The following is a 22,893-nucleotide window of genomic DNA, read 5'->3' as shown; positions in this document are numbered from 1 at the left end:
ATACCATAAAGTTAATGAGAGGGACTTGATCAATGTGAATAAATGTAATAGTTGAATTTATATTTTGCACGGGCATTCTAGTCAAGAACAAGATTCTATGAATGTTGATGGGAGTTAATATCTTAAGTATATGACTTAATGAGAGGACTTTGAATAAGGAAAAAATTGGTTATTCAAATTACATTTTTATCCTTATAATTAAAGCACACCCAAATTCAAAAATTTGGGTATCTTAATCAAACAAAAGTTTCACACTCTTCAAAATTTATGACATATTTCCTATTCTCATTTGTTTGGCTTCCACTTGTAAAATTTGCATGTGCATTGCAGGCAATATGTTTCCATTAGTACCAAAAGTACAGTATTCTAAAAACAGTTAATAAAAATCATTAATATTTTAAAGTTTCACAGATAATGGTTCAATATCATCGACCTTTTTATTTGGAGCCATTAAACAGTTTGAGTAAAATGAACAAAGAAAAGAGAAAAAATTGAGTACACATATACCTATCAAACAAATACTTCACATCAAAATGCAGTATGATTTGAATTTTTGAAAGAAAAATGCAAGACAAGTTTTAGATTCCACTAACAAACAATTTAGATGCATGCAGTGTAGCCAGCCAAAAATGGGAACACTTTGCTTTAGCAAAACCCCATCTTTTCCAGGTGGCAAATATCAGCTTAGTACCCCTCAGCTTCATGGCAAAGGAGTCCTTTGCTTCGCCTAAATGGTCACTACCATTAGTAGTACAGTTTTGAACGTCCAGGTGCAAATTAAATACTGTCCAGCTGCAAAGCATGGAAGCTATCATACTACAACTCATCTACCTCCAAGAAGGTGCATAAGCTTTGGATCCTTTTACCAACTCAGCTGGCTATAAAGCCATAATTCTCTTTCCTAGTTGTAAACCAGTTAGAGCTATCCAGGCGCTTTTTTAATTTTTTATTTTTGGTAAACTAAGGAAAATCCTTTTGTGGCGAACTAAAATCCTTCTTCAAGAAAGCCCTTCCAATACTGCAACAGTATATGGTTGAATGGATAGAAGGATTGGCTCTTTGGGATGCATTTAATATAATTTTCGTCATTTTTTGTGGACCCTGGACTTAATGATATCTTGAGAGCTGAGAATATTAACCGATACTCCCCTACTGTCGCATGTGATACCGTGGTGTAGTGGTTATCACGTTAGTCTTACACATTAAAGGTCTCCAGTTCAATCCTGGGCAGCATCATTAATTTCACTTTTAACTAATTTTTTGTTTACATTGGGAAGCTTTGCATCTTTGGAACTGATCTTAGATCATGTCCTCTCTACTAGGGAATGCTAGGGCAAGTCTTTTTTATTTTTTTAACTTCTCCAAGACTGGATTTTCTTCCCCCATCACCCTTAAAAAGAGATTGGATTTGCTCCTCATAGAGCACGCTTTGCATCAATCTCACAGTCCATCGAAGCAGTGTGTTGATATCATCTTTTGCACACATGATGTTATCATTTATGGGAAGATGTTCCCAATGCATGACTAAGATGCACTGTGAGAATGGTGTGAGGCAGGCTTTGTGGAGCAGATCTGAACTCCTTTAATAATGAGAGTCTGATATGAAATCAACCGGTACCATGGAAATATAAACTATCAATTGGCATTCATCAAAATTCATGGGATGTTTTGATTGGTCAAACTTCTGGAGTATCATATCCTTTCCAGCATAAAAAATGCAAACAAAGTTTAGCTGAATGTTTTAGCTGTTCAACGGGTTGTTTCATGTCAGATTTGAAATACATAAGGCCCGCATCTTTTTCCATTGGGCCCATAAATATTTTACTGATGTAGAAGCTCATCATTGGTTTCACAGCCGACTGAACATTTAAAGCCTTCAGCTAATCCAAATTCAGAAAATGCACTAATAATGCATTTAAAAAAAATACTACCTTCATCATTATTAATCATTAACAGTTGTATGGTACAGTAACATGTTTTTCTGTAGTGGTACTATGAAATGCACCTTATGCTATAGATGTTACACCCTTACCTGTTACATCAATATTGCAAATACATGAGGTGCACCATCACGATGTCTTGTTGTGGCATTTATAGCTCATCATGGTATTGGTATAGACTTGAGTGGGGTGTTTTTGAACACATGGCAGGTTCTTTCAAGCAGAAATTTGTTTCATGAATATAAAATATGTGTTTGGATTTATTGGCCTTTATTGAAAAAATGCCGCCACATCAACGCCACATAGGCATTAGCATTTATTGCATATGAAGCAAAATGAATCAACTGTTTGGTTTCATCGTTTATCAAATAAATGGTAAAAAACTAAAACGGTTTGATTTTTGTGCATGGGACATTTGGGGAAACGTCAAATTCTTGTTTCCCCCAATGCCCCAGCGTTTCTTGAAACTAAATGTTGATGTGTCACACTTTAATGGGTATTAATCTGAGGTGGAGAATAAAAAATATTTAAAATGAATCCCAACCAAACAACAAAAACAGAAAATGTTTAAAGTTAAAAAATATAAATAAGCATTTAAAGTAAAAAAGTACAAACAAACAACCACCCATAAACATAAACAGAACCAAACACCCTCTTTAATTGGAGAGGAATAAAACTCCAAAGTAAGTTGCCATGCAAATAATTCCTGTATTATTTAGACTTCTCCACAAATTACTTGTCTTGCTGACTGAACTCTTGCCCTGTTTATTATTATTGTATGGCATCAGACTTCTTATATAATCTTATTATGTAATGTTACATAGTGGTATATAGTTTGATATAAATATAGAATATTTTATATCTTTGGTTTATCATTCTTTAGAGAGGGGACTGATGGCACATCCTCAATTTCTAATAAACTTGCTTCATCCCTAGTGAGAAGACAGAGAAATCCCTATATTTCATAATAGAAATCAATATATAGTTCTTTTTGCCTAATGATACGGGCATGTCATATATATATATATATATATATATATATATATAATTGTTAATAAGTTAGGATTTTATAGTGCCACTCTTTCTCCGTATTTTTTTATTCTAACTTTTCTCCCTTTAGGCTCAATTTTGATATATATATATATATATATAATGCATTTACAAAAGAAATATATATAATTGTTAATAAGTTAGGATTTTATAGTGCCACTCTTTCTCCGTATTTTTTTTTTATTCCAAGTTTTCTCCCTTTAGGCTCAATTTTGATATATATATATATATATATATATATATATAGAGAGAGAGAGAGAGAGAGAGAGAGAGAGAGAGAGAGAATAATGCATTTACAAAAGAAATATATATAATTGTTAATAAGTTAGGATTTTATAGTGCCACTCTTTCTCCGTATTTTTTTATTCCAAGTTTTCTCCCTTTAGGCTCAATTTTGAATGAGTACAAAAACAAATATATATGGTATAAATATATATAAAATACAAGGTTTTTCATTCTACATATTTGTATTTGTATTCCTCCCAAACCGAGTCTTAGGGGACATTTGATAACATTTTTTAAACGTCTGAAGTTTAAAAACGTTACTTTTCAAATGTCAAAACTGTTTGAAAATGCATTTGAATTTGGATCTGAAATAAATTTTCAGATCTGAACTAATAAGTCATAAGCCAGGTGCTGAATGGGGTCAGATGCGTTTTAAAAATTGGATCTGAAATGGACTAACCTCGTTGTATAGCCCCTTGGAGGAAAAAAAAAAACTAGTAGAAGTGTTGGTTTTTTCTGGGTACTTTTTGTTGCGTTGTAAAGTGTTGGCTTTTAACTTTTCTTTTATTCTTGTAAAACATTAGAGGAGCTTATAAATTAATGTACATGACTCTACCTACAGTTGCATATATAGAGATAGGGTGACAAAGGCCGGCTGCCTTTTTTCAGCCCTTTGGGTGGTAGAAATTGAAACCAAGGCTCAGTTTGGAAAGAGTATAAATACAAATATGTATAGTGTAAATACATACAAAATATATGATTTTGCACTCTACATATTCCTATCTGTACTCCTTCTAAATTGAGCCCAAGGAAATCATTGTGAACATTCATTAGATGTTTGAGTAAGGGTGTCAATACACCAGTTTTGGATTAGATTCTGTGCAGTCCAAAATCAATTTGTATGTATTGGATGGACTAATAAGACATTTACTTGGACCAATATGGTCTAAAATATTTATTAGATTGGATTAGACCTGGTCTGTCTATAATAAATTTATATTAGATTGGGTTAGATTAAGCCAATATTTAGCCCATTGATATAAGATAAGAATATAAATGTCAATGGACCAGATTTGAGTTAAAACCAATCTAAATCAAAATGAATTTAAACTTACTGAACAGTCCCAACATTGAATTGGACCGGTCCAAAATATTCATTGGATTGGACTGGACCTAATTCATTTATAATGGACTTACATTGGACTGAATTGGATTGGACCAAACCTCGTCCAATTGACACCCCTATGTATGAGGTTATGAACAAACTTACTTTTGTTATAAAAAACAAAGTTTTCCTTCCAACCAGGGTGCTTAGAAGTTCATGAGCCAATATGCTCTCTTGAAAAGATTGTTTCTTTAATATGCGAAGATATTGCTTTTTATTGTTTTTCCTTCTTTTCTCCATAAAGAAGGTACTTCAGTAGTTCAATTAACCAAGCTATTGGAAATAATCTTATGGGAAAAGTCAAAGAAGCTCACTTGTCTACATTAATAATTGATGATGAAAACATTTTGTTCCCTAGGAATAACGTATATGCTCGCTAGTATACATTATTTAATTTGCTAGGACCACTCTCATGATACCATGATCTGCAATGCAAATGGCTTTGGTTCCTTTGAGGGTCCCAACTTAATGATGCCATTCTCGTAGTAATTAAACTCAATACCTGCATAAATGTGAATGAAACCATTTTTTGGTCACCCATTCTATGTCAATTTAGAGAGGACTTGTACTGCATAATTGTAGTCTCTCTTCTCTTGTTGATGTTGTAGGTTGCTTAGCTGTATGAAAAACTTTACTTCATTTTGAAGTTATCAATACTTGCGTATTTGACATCAGTCACTAATTATACTCTAAAATAATAATGACTAGAGGATGGACAGAGAGGGAGAGAGAAGCAAATGGTATGTGAGGGTCATAGGCCAGTAAACAAGAAGATTTACTTTCCTTATATGTATGATGATTGTAATAAGCAAATAATTTTTTATGAGGGATGATTTTGCCTTTTAATGACATCGTGACATGTAGCAATATAGAACAGTCAAGTGACACCTCAGTGCTATGTAAACATTGGACACATTGCACCCGTCTTGGCCTCTTTGACCCCACCTCGGCAGGCCAATCTGTGAGCCCCAAATAGTGTTAGGTTGGCGTAAGTGGCGACCTGCCTCCGTCAATCTGACTGTGGCCCAATTAGCAACCTGCATGACATGCCTAGCAACCTCACAAGCGGGTTATCATCTCCGATTCTTCCGGGCTTATGTCACAACATCAGCGGAACTGAGTCATGCCTCATCCGCTTTGGAGGCAACCAAATAAGTATTACTGTTTTATGCAGAGTCTGCTTCCGGGCATAAAACCACCTTCGAATTAGATGGGTCGATAATCTAGACGTGCTATGTGAAGACCACAGTAAACTGGACCTATATAAAAGAGCACCCATTCTTTAGAAAAGGTAAGCACAATTTAGTTCTCACTGTTCTCAAACTTATTTGCTTTTTATCTCTCCAAACACTCTTCTCTGACTTAAGCATTAGAGTATCTACCCCGAATAAAGCAAATCAGACATTCCGATTCTATCCTTTTGCAACTCAACTAGAGAACCTCATCAACTAGATCACGCATCACCAGTTTTAAAATTTTTTCTCCACTGTTAACTATGAAACCTTAATCTTTATCCTATGATTGATAAACCAAAAAACAATACAACCCTATGAATTTAACCTAAGAAAATTAAACCTATAATTGTCGTCCTTCCAATGAAGAGGCCACCAGCCATACCATATTTTTTAAGTCTTTAACCATTCAGGTACTTTGAAGGGAAAAGTAATGGAAGATATTAAAAGGCGGAAAGGAGAAAATATAGCCTAATTGACACACACAATATTTAATTTTAGCACTAGGACAATAATTCACAATAAAACTATCATGGAAAGTGCCTAGAAGATCCATAACCATCCATGAATGATGGTTTCCTCAAGGTGCCTAACATCATTTTTCCATAATTTCCATCCATGAAAGATGATGCATTTGTACAATTGGACAAAAAATAAAAGAAAAAGGGAGTGATTGGGGCACATCCATGAGTTTATAGGACAACGAAGCCACTGTTTCCTGATGGTAAAAGGGTTGTCAATGCATGGGCCGTGTCTACCATACATAACCGAACCAACCGATCATTATGTTGGTTCCGGTCTGTGGTTTTGTCTTGATTAATAATTCGATCGGAACTGGTTTTTGTTGTTCTGAGCCAATTAAGACCTGAATTTATTATATAATTAATAATATATGAAAGGTCTCCTGGTTTTCTTGTAAATTAAAATTTACAAGAAACACTTGTTTCTTGTTTTATCAATATATAAGCAATCTATTATATAATATATATATAAGATAATTTTGGTTAAAAACACTTGTTTTATCAATATATAAACAATTTTTTATTTTCTGTTGATGATTTTATTAAAGTTATATTCAATGTTCAAAATTTTCTCACATATTGTGGTGTATTGTATAGTATTGACCCAACACCAATATGTGAAATATTAAGTATATTAATATTTTAATATAACACGGGGCAGACCTTTCTATGACTACCCACCTATAAAATTTTGGGAAAAATTAAAAGAAAATATGAAGTGCGTTGGTGAAAAGCTGAATACGGTGTATTGGGGTGTATTAATATTTTGAACCTTGATTATATTATAAGAAATGAAGTATTGTTTTTAACCTAAGAAATTATAGATGGTAAGGCCGTTTCCGGGATTCTATTGGAGGGAGACTCTCTCATACAATCCCATTTACCGATTCCTCTATGTTCTTTTTGAGGATTTAGGTGGGACTGACAATAAATATCGTTTTCCCTAGGTATTAGTTTGTTGTTGGGTAAGTGTTACCTTTTCCGATTTGAAAAGTCTTGAGTGGAGAGTAACCGCTCGGAATGCAATTTGTCAAAAATACCTATTAAAAACAATATAATCTAAAAAGCATAGACTTGAATTCAAGGGTAAGAATGCCAAAAAAATGCAAGATTTAACTATTTATTCAAGAAAATGAATAAGACAAAAAGAACATGAAAAAGTTGAAAAACCTCATTTACCTATATAAATTTTACTAAAAAATACCCGGTCAAGTAAGTGATAAATGCACTTATCCAGATAAATAGCCTCTTGAGAAACGAACGACGCCTAAGTATAATCAGGTGTTATGGGTCAAACCCGATTATCCTGTTTCGACCCATTAATAATCGGGCTGGGACCGATACACCCTGTACCGAAGCAGACGCAACCCATTGACAGCATGGGTAAAAATCTATAAGGCATGGAGTATTTTCTGTCAGTTTCTTTTTGAAAGCGTATTTCTGTCATTTTAAACATATAGAACGAGACGCGCCCAAATCGGTTATCAGTCTGAAAAAATTGAAGGGAGGAGGTAAAAACTGATATTATATAATTCTGATCCGAGTGATATGATTTCTGAACGAAGCGTACGCTAAGGTGGCGGTGGGGATGATCAAGTGATTTGATTTGATTTTGACAGCCTTGATAAATAAACGAAGTATGTATAGATAGATTTCTAAGGTCTCGGGCCTCTCGGCGTCTCGCATCTGCAGTTACAGCGAACGCGTGTGAGCGGGCGGCAGAAATCCAAGAATATCTTTTTCCATGCAAAAGACCATCCCGAAAAGTGAATTGATGTAACCGCGAAAGCAATCAATCCCCAACGCCAACCCCTGATCCTGATGTTACGCCAATGACTTTTGGTCCACCAATTACAATACCACCACTGAGTACTGAGTGAGTAGTGAGTAGTACTGACTCTCCCCACTGTAAACACTAACTAATATTACTATTTTTTTTCTTTTTTTTTGGGTTTGCTTATTAATGGCGAGTACGGTTTCAGGGCATGTGAGGTTGCATATCCCTGTCAGTTTTCTTGGCTCCCACCCACCGAACGAAAAACTTTTGCAGGAAGAAGCACAATAAAAAAAAAAGGACTAAAGGAGTCCTCTGAAATGAGTCAATGACACGAGCCACACCAATCGCGATGACTCTTTTGGATTATTTCTCAACGCCCAACATCGCGGTCCCCAGATTTAAAATTCGAAATTATGATGGAACAGGGCGTTTTCGTATTAATAGACCATAATGAGTCTAGTCAATTTTCATCTCGACACTTTTACTATCCTTCTTTAATGGTTTACTGGATTAAGGTATTGGAGTGGTTTTGTCTTGTGGCAGTTGTGTACAGTTCAACCAGGCAAACTTTAGCAACTGGACGCATTTCTTTATGGTTTGATTTCCAGACCACCATTTACGGGTGCTAACAGTTTAATATTATGATTATATATATGAGCATGCCAGGTGCCAACTTGTTAGTTGATCAGGTTTCTGCCTGAATTAGGAATTAGGATTGTTCGTAAGACCCGAATTATTAGGTTTTTAATTATTTTTAGTCGGCTTCGATTCATACATTATGTATAATCGATATGATCCGATTATATATATTTATGATAATGTTTTATATTTTAAATTAAAATTTTTTATATAAAAATGGGAAATTTTTCATATTTCTTATTTTAAAATATTTTATATTTTAAATTTAAATTTTAATAATATTATTATAATTATTAATTTTAACTTTGTTGTTTTAAATTTTTTATCCAATCAAATCATGTTTCTTAGTTTAACAAACTAGTTTTGGGTTATTTCATCAAATTGACTCAAATTGACACAATTAAAGTTGATCGGTTTTCATTAATGATTGATCAGTTTTAAGTAGTTAATTTCTCAAAACAGATCGATTTGATTGGACAAATAACATGAAATCGAACTGAACCAACCTGTGAACACCCCTAGATCAAATTATGTTTACAACAAGGTTTGGGGATGGGCTGCCTGTTGTATAAATTGAACCAATTGATTCGATTAACTAGATTTTGTTCGGTTTTTTTATTATTTATGAGCACCCCTGCCAATATTGATTTAAACCAGTGATCGAATGATTTAACTAGTCCTAAAATCAATTAAATGAATGGGCCATAAAACAAGTTATTTTTCTAAGTTTCATTTGGTTTAATCTGGTAACATTGCACATTATTCGTGGACCTGTGGATTTGCGTCTAAAATTGGTGGGCTTTATAGGACTTTGCTAGTGGACCTCTTGCTTGGATCTGATCGTGTAAAAAGTTGAGGTATGGGCCTAAGAGTTGGTTAGGGAAATTGGATGCATATGATGGTCTGGGGGCCCAAGCAACATGCACATGCCGTGCATGTATTTCGATTTCAGAGGAACTGAACCTAGTTCTGTTCAGCGGGGCCAATGCCTAATAATTATTCTTTTGCTAATTCATCGCATCAAATCATCTATAAAAAAAGTACAGAGTTGAGAAAATCAGGAATTAAAGATCATGTGATTGTTGTTTGAACATCACAGAAAATTTAGCAAATATTGTGAATTGCCATGTTGCCTGCACAAGAACCTTAACACCGATCTCATAGACATCCTATCGAATATTACAATTACATGTAAATCCAGGAAATGCTCCCGATATACGATTAGAACATGCTGTGAAACTGCTGTGAGGAGTGCTCTGCGAGAGCAGATCCAGACTCTACGCACAAAGGATGTGGGGAGATTAAGGCTTGCTGAAAAGCGAAAACCATGCAAAGGGTCTTGCAATCTGAGATGATAGAGTTTTAAATCACCATACCTCATATAGAGATCGAAAAACCTATGATGTGGAAAGATATGACACCGGAAAGGTTTTGACCAATCAAAACCCTTATAAAATTTGATAAAAATTTACATGACTGGTTCTTTTATGATACGAATTGATTGGTTATAATTTTTTTTTTTATCATGTCTTTCCATCATAAATTCATAATAGTAGAACTCAAAACAGAAACCAGAGAAGGTTAATTAAGGGCTGGAAATGTTTTGAGCAATCAAAACCCTTGTAAAATTTGATGAAAATAGGTTAATTGATTGGTTATAATTTTTTTTTATCGTGTCTTTTCATCATATCAAAAGAGAATCCAGAGAAGGTTAATTGCGGGCTGTTTGGTAATTCTTTTTAGGTAGATCTTTCAACAATCCAATAGATAAGAAAATGGATTGAGATTTTGGACTCTTATCTTTAAAGACCAAGACTGTTTGGTTAGATGGTGAATTCAGTTCTCACAAAATTGTGTTTACACCATTCTCATAGCCTTTTTCACCATGCACTGAGAACATCTCCATATTTATATTTTTTATTGGAGATATTCTTAATACATGGTTGAAAAGGGCGGTGAGAATGGTATAAGCACACTTTTGTAAGCACCAAATTTGCTTTCATTTGATTCACATAATGGTCTAATTGACTGTTAAAAACAGATGAAAAAGCTATTTTCACCACGGAAAGACCAAAACCTTCATTTAAAGCTTCCCGTTTTTTGATATTTTCAGTTTCTCCAGCACTCATCTTCGGGTCTTTTGGCCTACATGATACGAAGGGAAAAAGACCATTTTTTGGTCTTTTAAACTTTTGTAGACCAAAAGACGCACTGAAAAGACACGCCAAATATCACCTTAACTTTGATCCATCTTTTTCAACATATCATGTTAGCGCTATAATTGGATTGGATTTAGCTACACCTGAATCTATTCCGATTATTGAAAGTTCAAATTGGTCCCATTCTACTTTACATCCATTAAAATAAAATAAAATAAAAACTACTTATTCTTTAACTTATACATATATAGAAAAAGGTATATAAATATAAAATGCCATATATAAAATATATATTAATGCATTATTATATATATTACATATCATCGGATCCAAATCAGCCTTATTTATGTTCTAATTCCTTTAAACTAGGGGTAATCATTTCAGCCCGACCTGTACAAGTTAGGCCTGAAAATTATAGATTTGGGCATGGGTTTTGTGTTCAGGCTCGAGCTGAACACACACATACACACACATATATATATATAAGGTTCAAAATATCGATATGTATCATTTCGGGAGTTCCTCGATACGCCCCTAAAGAGGGTGTATCGAGTTTCTGACTGGTTTAGGGGGTGGAAGAGTCTTAAACTGGCCCCGTTGAACCGGTTTTGAAAAAATAAAAAAGTAAAAAAAAAAAGTACCGATATAGCCTAATACACCCCTACCGACATATATATATATATATATAGAGAGAGAGAGAGAGAGAGAGAGAGAGTACACATGTTACATGATATTACATTATATATATTTTATATATTAATATTATAATATGATACGCATAATTTATATTATGGTTAATATTTTATATTAGATAATGTATAAAATAAATTTATATGCATGCTATATGTCTTTTATATGTATAATGTTTTATATATGAAAGACATAATTCGAGAGTCATGACCACCCCGGCCCAGGCCTGTATAGACCTGGGCCCGGGCTTATATTTCAAACTCATAACCCCAGTACAGGTCGGGCGTGCAAAGCTTGGCCCGCCCCATGATCACTGCTACTTTAAACTATAAAGCAAAGCCCATACAACAATGCAAAGGAAAACGCGAAAGAAAGAAGCTACACTAATACACAACTCTCGTCTCAAACAAGTAACAAATTGCAACTTCTCCATTTAAAGTCGTCCCCTAGAAGCCCATATCTTTAAACCAGGTGGCGTTTGGTGGTGTGTAAATATCGTGGACGGGACCGTTTTGATCATGTCCATGGTAAGATATGGTGTTCTGCTATGTGTGGGCGGCCCCGTCTACAAAATAGTGTGGACAGGGATGGGGCCACACCCCAATTTTTTGTGGGAAGGTTTCAGTGTAACGCACCTGTGTTACATTACATTGGTCCAATTACTCCGATGATTATCCTTTTTCACTATTTTTTTCATTATTTAAATATTATTTTTTATTTAAAATAATACTTTTTAATTATTTAAAAAATGCAATTTGATGTAGTGCGACCTGACTGCTCCCTGCTGGAGGATGATCTGGATTCCAGTCGGTCGGCGAGATAGGTGGATCTACAAGATAAGACCAGAGAACCCGAGGTGGCTAGTCCGGCGAGGTTGCTCTGATGCTTAAGTTAGTAAGCTTGTTGCAAGCTGAAGTAGCTTTTTGGAAATATAGAGAGCTAAAGAGCAGAGAAATCACATGTACCTTATGCCCTCGGGGTTGGAGCCTTTATATAGCTTAGTCCTCGCGGGTTTTGCAGATCGGTTCCGAGATCTTCGTCATGATGGGATCCGTTTCCACTTTAATTAGAAGATAATGCTACCAACTGATAAGGCTTATCAATTCCTCCCGAACCGGGCGGGGAGGAGATAAGGCTTGCCGTTATGCGGCATGATCCCGCGAGGTTTGGGGTCTATTAGAGAGATTTCCGAGGTTGCCACGTAGTGGTCTGGATCGGTATCCCCGAGCTGATACTTTTTAGTTCCAAACTGACTAAATGTCGAAGTGCCTTAGGACCGAGGTGGCCTTGTCCTGAGGTGACTTAATGCCGAACTGGTTGGGGGTCCGAGCTCAATTCTGTTGCCACGTAGTGGTCTGGATCGGTATCCCCGAGTTGATACTTTTTAGTTTCGAAATGACTAAATGCCGAAGTGCCTTGGGACCGAGGTGGCCTTGTCCCGAGGTGACTTAATGCCGAACTGGTTGGGGGTTTGTGCTCAACTATTGCGAACTAGGCATGTCGGGCTGAGTTGTCATCTCTTGGTCAAGTTGTGTCCACGTGTCCCCTTTATACTAGGTCGGGCCAATCACCCTTAATCACAATACTTGCCAAAATATTATTTTATTGATGCCTTTTTTTTCAATTTATTTACTATATAAAATGTAAACATTAAATAACATGATTGAATATATAGATCTTCTATAAAATATATATGAGATATGTAGAATAAAAAAGTGTGATATGAACTAATCCACACCATACCATTTTAATGCCACTATAAATATGAACTCATCCCGTCCACACAATCTATTCACAACTAGACCTGTTCATGGGCTGGGTAGCCCGATGGCCCGACCCGCACCCCGGTCGGGCTTGGTCATGTAATTAGGCCCGCGGGCCTGACCTCAGGCCTAACATAGTAAGCCCGACTGTGTTACAGGTCGGGCTCGGGATTTGTCAAAAAAGCCCAACCCGAGCCCGACCTGGCTCGACTTAGCATTATATATTTTATAAAATACATAATATGTATTTTATATATTATATAAAATATATAAATAATATATATTTATAATTTAATATATACATTTTTTAATTTTTTCTTTATAATTTCTCTCTCTCTATTCAGCCACTTCAGTAATAGTAACAACATGGGCTAAATTTCGGACTCAGGCCCAGGCCCGGACTTCGGGCTTTTTATGAGGGCCAGGCTTGGACCCAAATTATAGGCCCGATGGTCAAGTCGGGCTCGGGCTTAGACCTTAAAATAATCTATTAATACAGAGTGAAAGCCGGGCCTAACCCGGCCCGGGCCATGAACATGTCTATTCACAATTTAAAAAAACTGTGGATTGTGTAGTGTGTACCTGTCACATGGTGTAGGTGTGATGCGGACAAGGACACCCCCCTCAATCTATGTTTTAGATCAAACTGTCTAGAATGTATCATTGAGTGAGAGCAGCCACATGGATTTTCTTTCCGGCCTCTCTCCGGAGGTTCCGTTGTTTACCATCTGCGTGAATTTCGTACCGTCGATTAAGGATTATCATTTCGTGTTATTTCTAATTCCACGCAATGCACATCGGATGATCGGAATCATTGGCCGGAAATGATCAAGCCCTAATATCCCTCCCCTCCAATTTGCAAAATTGCAGGAGAATTCATCCTTTTCTTTGCCACGTGTCCCTAACAGTCTGTATCATTTGTAATTTTGGAAAACAGAAATTCTTTGGATTATGTATCAACCGAATCCAGAATTCCAGATCTGAGTTCTCGGAAAATTAATGTGAATAATAAATGCAGCTTGTTCAAGTGTTACTGTTATGGATAGATTTCAACAAGCCTATGATGTGCGGAGTTTGATACTAACAGATCCGCTCCCATATCAACCTCCAATCCTATCGGCCAAGAGGATAAGATTCAAAATGAGCGGTTCTGATCTGCTGCACGATCATGAATTGCCTACAACGGGTCCGGCGCGTAACCCAACCACTGTTTAAGTTTTAGAACAGAAGACTTCCGAGCTCCCCTTGACGCATAAAAATGGCGAGGACGATTAGAATTTGTAAGAGTCATGTTAGAAGAGCAGCTCTGGTTTGGTTTCTCTCTGCTCTTCTGTTCTTTCTGCTGTTTCGAATGGCCGTCCGATCCTCATCCCAAAATGATCGATTTACTGATTCAGGTACTTGTAAGTTTCCCTTTTCAGATTTTCTGATTGGTCTGTGAAATTTAGAGCTTTGCACTTGAAATAGTATTTTAATAGGAACTAGTCTATGTGCTGTAAATGATAGCTCCATCCTAACAGCTTCTCTTAAGGTTGTTGCTTAACAAGTTTCACGTTTTAAACTCATCAGAATCCCCCAGTTTGAATTCCGAAAGGTCGAAACTGTACGATAAAATGGCACGAGATTTGGATGAACATGGAGCGGTTTTCCTTCGAGGCGGAGAAACTTCTCAGTCGTTATCCATTTCTGATATTTTTTCTCTCAAGGATGGGGCTGTCACTCCTATACTTAAGGTTGTAAACTTGAAATAAGAGGAAAAAGAAAAGGGAATTAGTTAACCTCACTAGATTGCGTAAGTAACCTTAATTATTTCACCAACATCGTAATTATACTATTTCTTTATCTTCTGTTTTTTCTAAACTTGTTTAGGCTGCAAATCCTCCTGTTCGAGCTAATGTTCTATACATGAGTCCAGAATTCTCGGTTCCTATCTCGTAAGTTTATCTTATTCTTCCCCTTATTGGATTAGTCAATTACCGTCTTCATATGCCAAAATTTAAACTTGTGCTTGCATTGCTTGATATTCATCAATATGTCAATCAGTAGCAGCCCAACTTTTACATTTCACATGTCTCACTAAACCAAAATCAACCATTCGCTAAACTAGCAAAAACATGAATAGGGAATGCATTGTCTGATTACCCATAACACAAACATGTTCATGTATGTAGGTATGTGGCAAGAACACAAGGATGAATACCTCAATCTTTTAATGGATCCAACTTAAGATGTCAACAGGAACAGAAATTAATAAACTTGATGATGCAACAATTTAATTCTACACTAGTTCTTAGGTTGGAGGGAGAAGCTCTGTTGAAAGGTTCTAGAAAATCTTTAGTTGGATTGTCATAGTATTTATGCTCTCTTTTTTATCTTGGAAATCTCCCAGCTAGGGCCCACTGTGTGGCAGGTTTTCACCTTGCAAGTAAATACCTGGGCTAGATCGTATGATTTTAGATGCTAGATTTGTGATATCAGACAAGAAGTGGTGACAATTATGCAATAATAGATGACTAGGAGAAGCCATGACCATGGCGGCGAATTCAGATTAAATAGTAATTAAAAGGACCAAAGATGCTTGAAAAATGATTATTCAGATAAAAAACAAAAAGATAACGATGAGGAGATTGATACCATGGCTCTATCCCAATCCTACAGGATTTTGTCTTTCCATCTTGATATCCTTAGGTTGATTGGCAGTATGTCTAAAAATGTACCAGCAAAAAATCCGGTGTAATGTTTTGCTGATTTTCATTTCTTGGATTTATAAGAATAGAACTGATTTAATGTGCTTTTCAGTTTCTTCTGTTTTCTTCCTTTTGTTCTTTAATCTACTGATATTGAATGTTGCATGGGTCATACTTGCATCCTTGGCTTGCTGCAGGCAGGCTGTAAGGGATGTATTTCTTCCCTACTTTGATAAAGGTGATGTGTCTTTCCATTTGGACCATCTTTTCACTTGAGTGTTGTAGTTTGAGACTGAAGGTATATAAGATTCAATTGTTACTGCTTAAATAAAAGATTGGTTTAGGTTCAGTCACAAGTGAGTATTCTATTACCCGCTCCTGAACCTTTGCCATTCTTTCTTTTATCTTTCTCTTATCATTCATTGACATTCTTCCTCTTTTCTTGGCCAGCAATCTGGTTCCAGAACTCTAGTTTATATCACTTCAGTATGTTTCATGCCTCACATCATATAGAACCTGTTCCTGCTACAAATGATGAGGTATTTGGGTATTCTGAGGCATTTTAAATATAACATTTGCTTAGTCATGAATAATCATCTTCACTACATTGAAATCTCTGCCATATTTTGCAAGATTGAGGCTGAAGCAAATGCAGTTAAAGCTGTTGCAGAGACCCTTTGCCCGCTGAAAATTATCCTAGATAGAGTGGTTTTAACTTCAACCGGTGTGCTTGTGGGGTGCTGGCAGGTACCTCCTAGTAACATGAATTCCCTTTCTTTTCTGTAAGCTGTACCAACTTTCTTCCATGTTTTGTTATGGCGAATGATAGTGAGTTTTGAGGCTGTATATAACAAAGGTTCCATTTCTGAAAACTTTGAGCCACCAAACCCTGAGGGGACACCACTAATCATCAAAAGCTTTAGATATACATTGGCTTAGCAATTTTTATTTAAGTTCCTGTCTATTGTTTTACTTCTGATCAAAATTCAAATGAAAATAAGAAAACAGAGTATGCTTCTCATTCACTGAGAAGGAGAATAAAAGGGGCAGAGCCCTGAGCCCATGCTTTTTTCACAGAGGAGAATAAGAATAAAGGATGGAGCCAAGAAGAAGAAAGAAAGAAAGAATAGGGTGGTTCCCCAACACCCCCTTGTTCTGTTCTCACGAAGAAGTGAAGTTTTTCAACATAAAGGGAGAAAACCTAAAAAAAGGCAGCCTTGTTGAAAGTTTAATAAGACGAAGAGTGAAGAGTGGCCACCATTCTCTGCAAAATCTTCTCTTTGGATGCCACCTTGTTTTCAAAAATCCTGAGGTTCATTTCCTTATGATCCTCAATATTATTAGTGGTGTGGTACTCCAAAGGATCTTCCTTCGTCTGTTTACCAGTTAGTAGCTTCCCAATGGTTCTTGGATGGACCACTTGTAAATGTTTCCTTTTTGGCTATTACAGGTCTACTATAAGGTGTTTTCCTCTTAGTTGTTGGGAAAAAAAAGTGAAATATATGATTCTTTGTATTTTGAACATCAAAACCCTGCCTTAACTTTTTTTTTTTCTTTTTGGGCTACAAAAAACCTGCCATACCTTGGGATATATGTTGAAAAGCCTTGCCTTATCACCTTTCAAAACAATGAGGCCAACCTAATTAGTGGGTTTGTTGTCCTTCTTCCTGAAGTGACAACTTGGTTCCTTCTGTAATGAGACCTCCTATCTGAACTTATGGGCCTTTTTTTTTGATGAATGAAAATAATTTATTAAATCAGAATATAAGGCAATACAGGAAACCCATGAAGAGGCACGAGCTGTTACCTCTTCTAACAAAGTATTACATCAATTAAGAACCGGATAAGCAGAAATAATCAGAAATAAAATTACATAGCAGCCCAAAACAAATGATCCCTTGAAACCCCTTGCTTAGCTAGTCCATCCGCTAAGGAATTTGCTGATCTTTCTACCCAAAGAGAGGTAACTGTCATATTTCTTGTGAGCCAATTGACTTTCCTCAATTGATAACAGCTAAAGATGCTGAACTGAAAACTTGTTCCTTTGTTTAGTGAATAAGTTTTAAGGAGGTTGTGAGCTCCTTAATGGCCGAAACTGAAGTTGGGTAGATAACTATACCCTTGAAAATTTTATTATTTAATTACTTTTAAAATTAAAAGGCATTATCAAACAGCCCCTTTGATCTGTTACACTGATGTTTCCACTTGGCCCTGATTATCAGATATGTTAATCTGCTTCAGTGTCCCTAGATCACATGGTTGCAGGCATCTATCAGATTGCTTCTTAGATTCAAGATACTTTGACTTATCGATGTGACATTTATCATCTATAGTTAACACCTAGAATTGGGCTAAGATCCACTTGAATAATCTTGGCCAATCAAATTCAAAAAAATAATCAGATATATTTCTGGTCCTTGGTTTATCATGATAATTATACTTGTTTGCTTCTGTAGGTGATCTCTGGGACAGATCCCATGGTTATACGTTTAAAACTGAGAGATAGTCTTCCACGTGCACCTCAAAAGCAACTTGTAAGAGTTTGAACTTTCTAATTTCATTGTATGGTTGCATTGTTTCAATAGCAGTTCTATGTGGTCAACAGATGGACCACAAGCAGCATTACAAGGATCTAGAAGTAGAGATAGTGCTTTTGTGGGCACTGGTTCCACTGTTTGGTGGATCTCACCTAACAAATATTGAGAATTATTGTTGTTTTTTTACCGTCCTAGATTGTTAGTGCACTAAGCTTTGAATCATCCTAATGGGTTAATTTTTGGCACACCTCTGTAATTGGAGCCTTCCAATGGGAAGTTCTCTGCTAATTACTAATTGTATTCATGTGACCTGGACTGGATGAGTGCTATTCTGATTTACCCAATTGGTACTTTAGGATTTTCTCATTATCCTTTCTGGCTATTTGTATATGAAGTCTCTTTCCTGCTGCTAATATATCTCCAAATCACTTCTCCCCCCACCCCCAATATGTGCACATAGGGGACAGGTCTGCTAGTTAGGATGTTTGGTGAGAATGTATAAATCCTATTCTTGTCACCCTCTTTTCATAGGGAAGTAATGAGCTTAAACTCTTCCATGTGGCCCAAACAAGTCCTTGGGTGGTGTTTTTCTCTTAATTAAAATTGAAAATTTGAATGGCTTGTCTTACTCAAGGAAACATCCAAGACAAAGTGGGGGTAGATCTTTCATGTGGCCAATCTAGATTTCTCCTTATCCAAAGGATGGCTTCAATTAACCACAAGATTTGCCCATGTCGCAGAAATAGGGCGGTTGTTAGGATGTTTCCCTGATTGACCTGATTAAGAAACTATTATTCCATTTACATATACGTATAAATAAAAATGTGTATTGCTTTCCATGCCTACAAAAGAAAGTTGCTGTGACCACTAAGCATTACTAATGTTCTTTTTGTGCTGTAGTATGACCCTGCTTTACTTCATACCTCATTTGCTCGTCTTCTGGGGCACCCTAAATTTTCTCCTGAGGTAACTATGGGAAAACTATTGGAAATTCTGCTTGATATGAATATAGAAACACAAATATCTACTGAAACAGGCATTTTTGTGCTTTATCATTAGTAAAACTCAGATTTGGCTATGAAGAGCATGAAGGAGTGTGTTTTATTATAGCTTGTACTAACATCTATGTATTAAGCTTTATTCCAAGTGCATGAGGTCAGAAACATGAATCCTGTTTCACCACTCCATTCCATCCAGGGGCATTCCACTTTATTAAGGGTTCTATATGATATATAATATGCTTAAGGATGACAAGTGTTAGTCAACAAAATCATGCAGGCAGGAATTATAAAGGTAGTACAAATATGTTTTATGTCATGGCGGACTCTCTCTCTCTCTCTCTCTCTCTGAAATATAGAGAGATATGCAGAAAGTGCGACATCTGTGTGAAGTCTTGGTTTTTAACCCCTTTTAACTTAAGTACATACTTAAATTATTTGTTATAGAAACATGATATTATATAAATCTACATATCAAGCCTCTTGATATACATGTCTAAAATTTGTCCAAGATACAAATGGGTGTCCATCTCCTAGCCAAGGTTTAAAGTATTAGTGTCAGTGGAAAATACTGTTCTTCCAAATATAGGGAAAATGTTGGAAATGTTGAAAGTATTGTATGGAAATATTGTGAAAATTATAGACATAGTGGAACACTGTGAAATATGCAAAAATATAGAATGATGTTTTTTGAAATGATAAAATAAACATAGGTACACCCTTTTAAATTATTATCTTGTTCCAAAGCATCAAAAAAAGCCAAGAAACCAAACTTAATAGACAACTGAATTATTTTATATTACCTATGCGAAAAAAAATAATACACTATGAAGTTGTCCTGTAAACTTTAAGACTGTGTTTGGTTTGAAGGAAAAGGTAGGGAAACCCATACAAAACTGTGTAGGTTTCCGTACCTTTCCCTTCCTTTTCCTTCAAACCAAACACAACCTAAGAGTCAAAACGACATGATAGAGTTCAAGCAAATTTTAAACCCGTAAAAGTGCAGATATTTTTAATAGATCAACCAAATAATCTATTATATGGAAAAACTAAGATTTAACTTCATGTCTGAATAGCTGATGAAAAAAACTTCATGTCTGAATAGAATTTTGAGTTGGCTCAAAGTGGTAATCATGTCAATTACATGGCCAATAATACTGCTACTCCACATATCTACAATATTTTTGCCAACTTACATTAGAATACCAACTCTTGTGGATTTGTACTCATATAGCACCAATTGTTTTCACTGGGGAATATGCCAATTTTGGTAATCTTTTGTGTTTTGTACCCATGGAAATGGAAATGCCATAGAAAAAAAAGGAAATAAATGGATATTTTATACCATGCATTGAACACAACAGAATGGCGAAACAGGATTCATGCAACCCATATATTTGGAACAAGGCTTAGATGATGATGGACATTTTAAACCACGCCCAATTTGCATTTTGTCTATAAAAATTATTTTGTTATTTTTCTTGTTTATCATGTGCTCTTTTGGTATGTAGGAGCTACAAAAGCATCCTGATGAACTCCAATTCTTCCATGAACTGGTTACCTGCTTAAATAATAAAGTTCGTGGATTCGAGGTAATATTTAGTTTTACAGTTATAAAATATACTTGGAACTGTTGTATGTAGAGGAGTACTTGAATCAAGATAGGAGGGTGGAAGAGGCTGTGTTCTTTGGTGCTGTAATGAGGAGGATGCATAGAGGTGGTTTGGGAGCTTACAACTTGGAGAAGATAAGGGAGTTTTGAGTAGTCATTACCTTTGGTTCTAATAAAGGAGCTCCTGAGGTGAAGAATATGATGGAATTAAGTAGGGTGTTTGAGAAGGAAGTTCAAGTTGGTTTTAATCTGGGACAGTTCTTTCTGGGTGGAGAAGAATTTTCTAGAATAGCTTGGAACTAAAAACTAGAGAGAGCACTGAAAAGTCTGTTTCTTCAGGATAGGATGGCTACAGCTATCTTTCCTTTGGTCAGTTATACTTGTAGTGTGTTGGGTCTGCCAGTTGTGAGTGGATAGGTAGTTGGATCTGTCTGATTTTTGGGGTTGATAAATCTTTGTGTTTTTATGTTTGTGTTTGAGGAGGCCCTTGTTACAGTCCATTTTGTTTTGTGGGTGCATATGTATTAGAGTTAATTGGGTGGTGAGTTCTCTGGTATTTGCAATTGGTTGAATGGTTATTCTGCATGATGTGTTTTATCCTAAATGTTAGAGGTGTCTATGTGGGGTGCTTGGACTGCAAAGCCTGAATACTCCTTTAAATACTCTTCCTTTTCTTTCATTAATTAATTGTCTTTTATATTATGAAAAAATTATAATAATTTGACTGAATCAGCTAATGGGCCTTCCTATCCATTGCATCTTTTCTAGTGATTAGAAAACTATCCTGAATGCTTTTTTTTTTTCCAAAAAAGGTTCAGCTTTAGACATGTTATTGGTTCAAAGGAAATGGTCCTTGCAGATGTCTGCATTTATGACATTTCTATGAATTAATTGTAGTTGAGGCCTCTTACCAATTTGATGCAAAGGCTGATTAGTTTTGGATGTTTATGCTTATACAAACATTGCTTTATTGGGTTTACATTTGGCTTACAAGCTGGCAGCACTTTTGTGTAAATCATGCAGGCCATTGTTTCCGAGCTCTGGTATGTGGAGGAATTTGATGTGCTAGCACTTGCCTTAAATGGTAGAATTATGGCACGCCGTTTCCATATGGGCTGCTCAAAAATTTGACAAATTGAGAAATACAAGATGAGGCCTCCCCGTAAAATACAAATACTTGCGCAATATACAAGGCTGGATTGAGACTTAGTAGGATGTATCAACCATCAATGTAGCCACGGTTTTCCCCCCCTCCAAGATTGTATTGCCTCTGCCTATGTGATGCTGATAAAGTGAGAATAGTTGGGGGTTGTTAATATCTTTGTTTTTATTAGAAGGGACTATTTTTAGAGCACGGGTGCTACTCGCGTGTGCATTTAAAATATTAATCATATATATGATATATGGCATTTGCATTTAACTTTTTTGATTTATAGTATTGGCTTTATATAGTAGATAGATGAATTGGAAGCCATTAAAATTTGGTGATGGTATTGAAGATGCCACTGGTAGAGTTGATGTCTAAACTAGCAAATGACCCATGCTCAACATTGAGAAATTATTTTGATTAGTATCTAACAATTTTAGAAAAATAATTTTCATTGTATATTATGTTTATTTAAAATATCATCGGCCTTTGTTTGGTAACTTATAATTTGATTTGAGTTCTTTATATTTATAATAAACCATTTGGGTGTTGTTTAAACTTTAAACAGTTCCTAATGTTGCAGAATTCTTTTATTTAGTATTTAATCAAAATAAGGAAGCCTTATTTGGGGCAAAAAGAATTTTGAATCTCCCTTTTTCTATTTATTTTAGGATAAATTACAGTCAACCACCCTATTCAAGGGGTGCTAACACTTAGCCGGTTAGCCCTTGAACATTGTTTTGTAACACCA

General features: G+C 35.8%; 1 protein-coding gene across 2 annotated transcripts; it reads left to right on the top strand.

Moving 5' to 3' along the window:
* Positions 1-13,821: 13,821 nt before the first annotated feature.
* LOC148863117 (uncharacterized) lies at positions 13,822-22,415 on the top strand. 2 transcript variants are annotated; one of them, XM_088979425.1, is made up of 10 exons: positions 13,822-14,558; positions 14,731-14,894; positions 15,031-15,095; positions 16,046-16,086; positions 16,299-16,387; positions 16,482-16,595; positions 18,305-18,382; positions 19,286-19,351; positions 20,895-20,975; positions 22,019-22,415. In XM_088979425.1, exons 1-10 carry the CDS (start codon positions 14,420-14,422, stop codon positions 22,124-22,126), a joined length of 945 nt encoding a protein of 314 aa, XP_088835551.1. In that variant the 5' UTR covers positions 13,822-14,419; the 3' UTR covers positions 22,127-22,415. The 2 variants fall into 2 exon arrangements, with proteins under 2 accessions (XP_088835551.1, XP_088835552.1); XM_088979426.1 differs by having other exon boundaries at positions 14,200-14,564.
* Positions 22,416-22,893: the final 478 nt, after the last annotated feature.

Source organism: Nelumbo lutea, chromosome 3, assembly GCF_056320005.1.
Source record: "Nelumbo lutea isolate HS-2025 chromosome 3, American lotus-T2T, whole genome shotgun sequence".
In the NCBI taxonomy this organism is placed as follows: Eukaryota; Viridiplantae; Streptophyta; class Magnoliopsida; order Proteales; family Nelumbonaceae; genus Nelumbo; species Nelumbo lutea.
Note: the sequence above shows the minus strand (reverse complement) of the source record. Positions and strands in the feature narration are given on the sequence as shown.

What these genes read in the sequence shown, in the direction of transcription:
- LOC148863117 (XM_088979425.1), top strand. Translation starts at nt 14,420, where the DNA reads ATGGCGAGGACGATTAGAATTTGTAAGAGTCATGTTAGAAGAGCAGCT. An exon ending in GAATTCTCGGTTCCTATCTC is followed by an intron (nt 15,096 to 16,045) that starts GTAAGTTTATCT and finishes GGCTTGCTGCAG; the next exon opens with GCAGGCTGTAAGGGATGTAT. An exon ending in ACCCTAAATTTTCTCCTGAG is followed by an intron (nt 19,352 to 20,894) that starts GTAACTATGGGA and finishes TTTGGTATGTAG; the next exon opens with GAGCTACAAAAGCATCCTGA.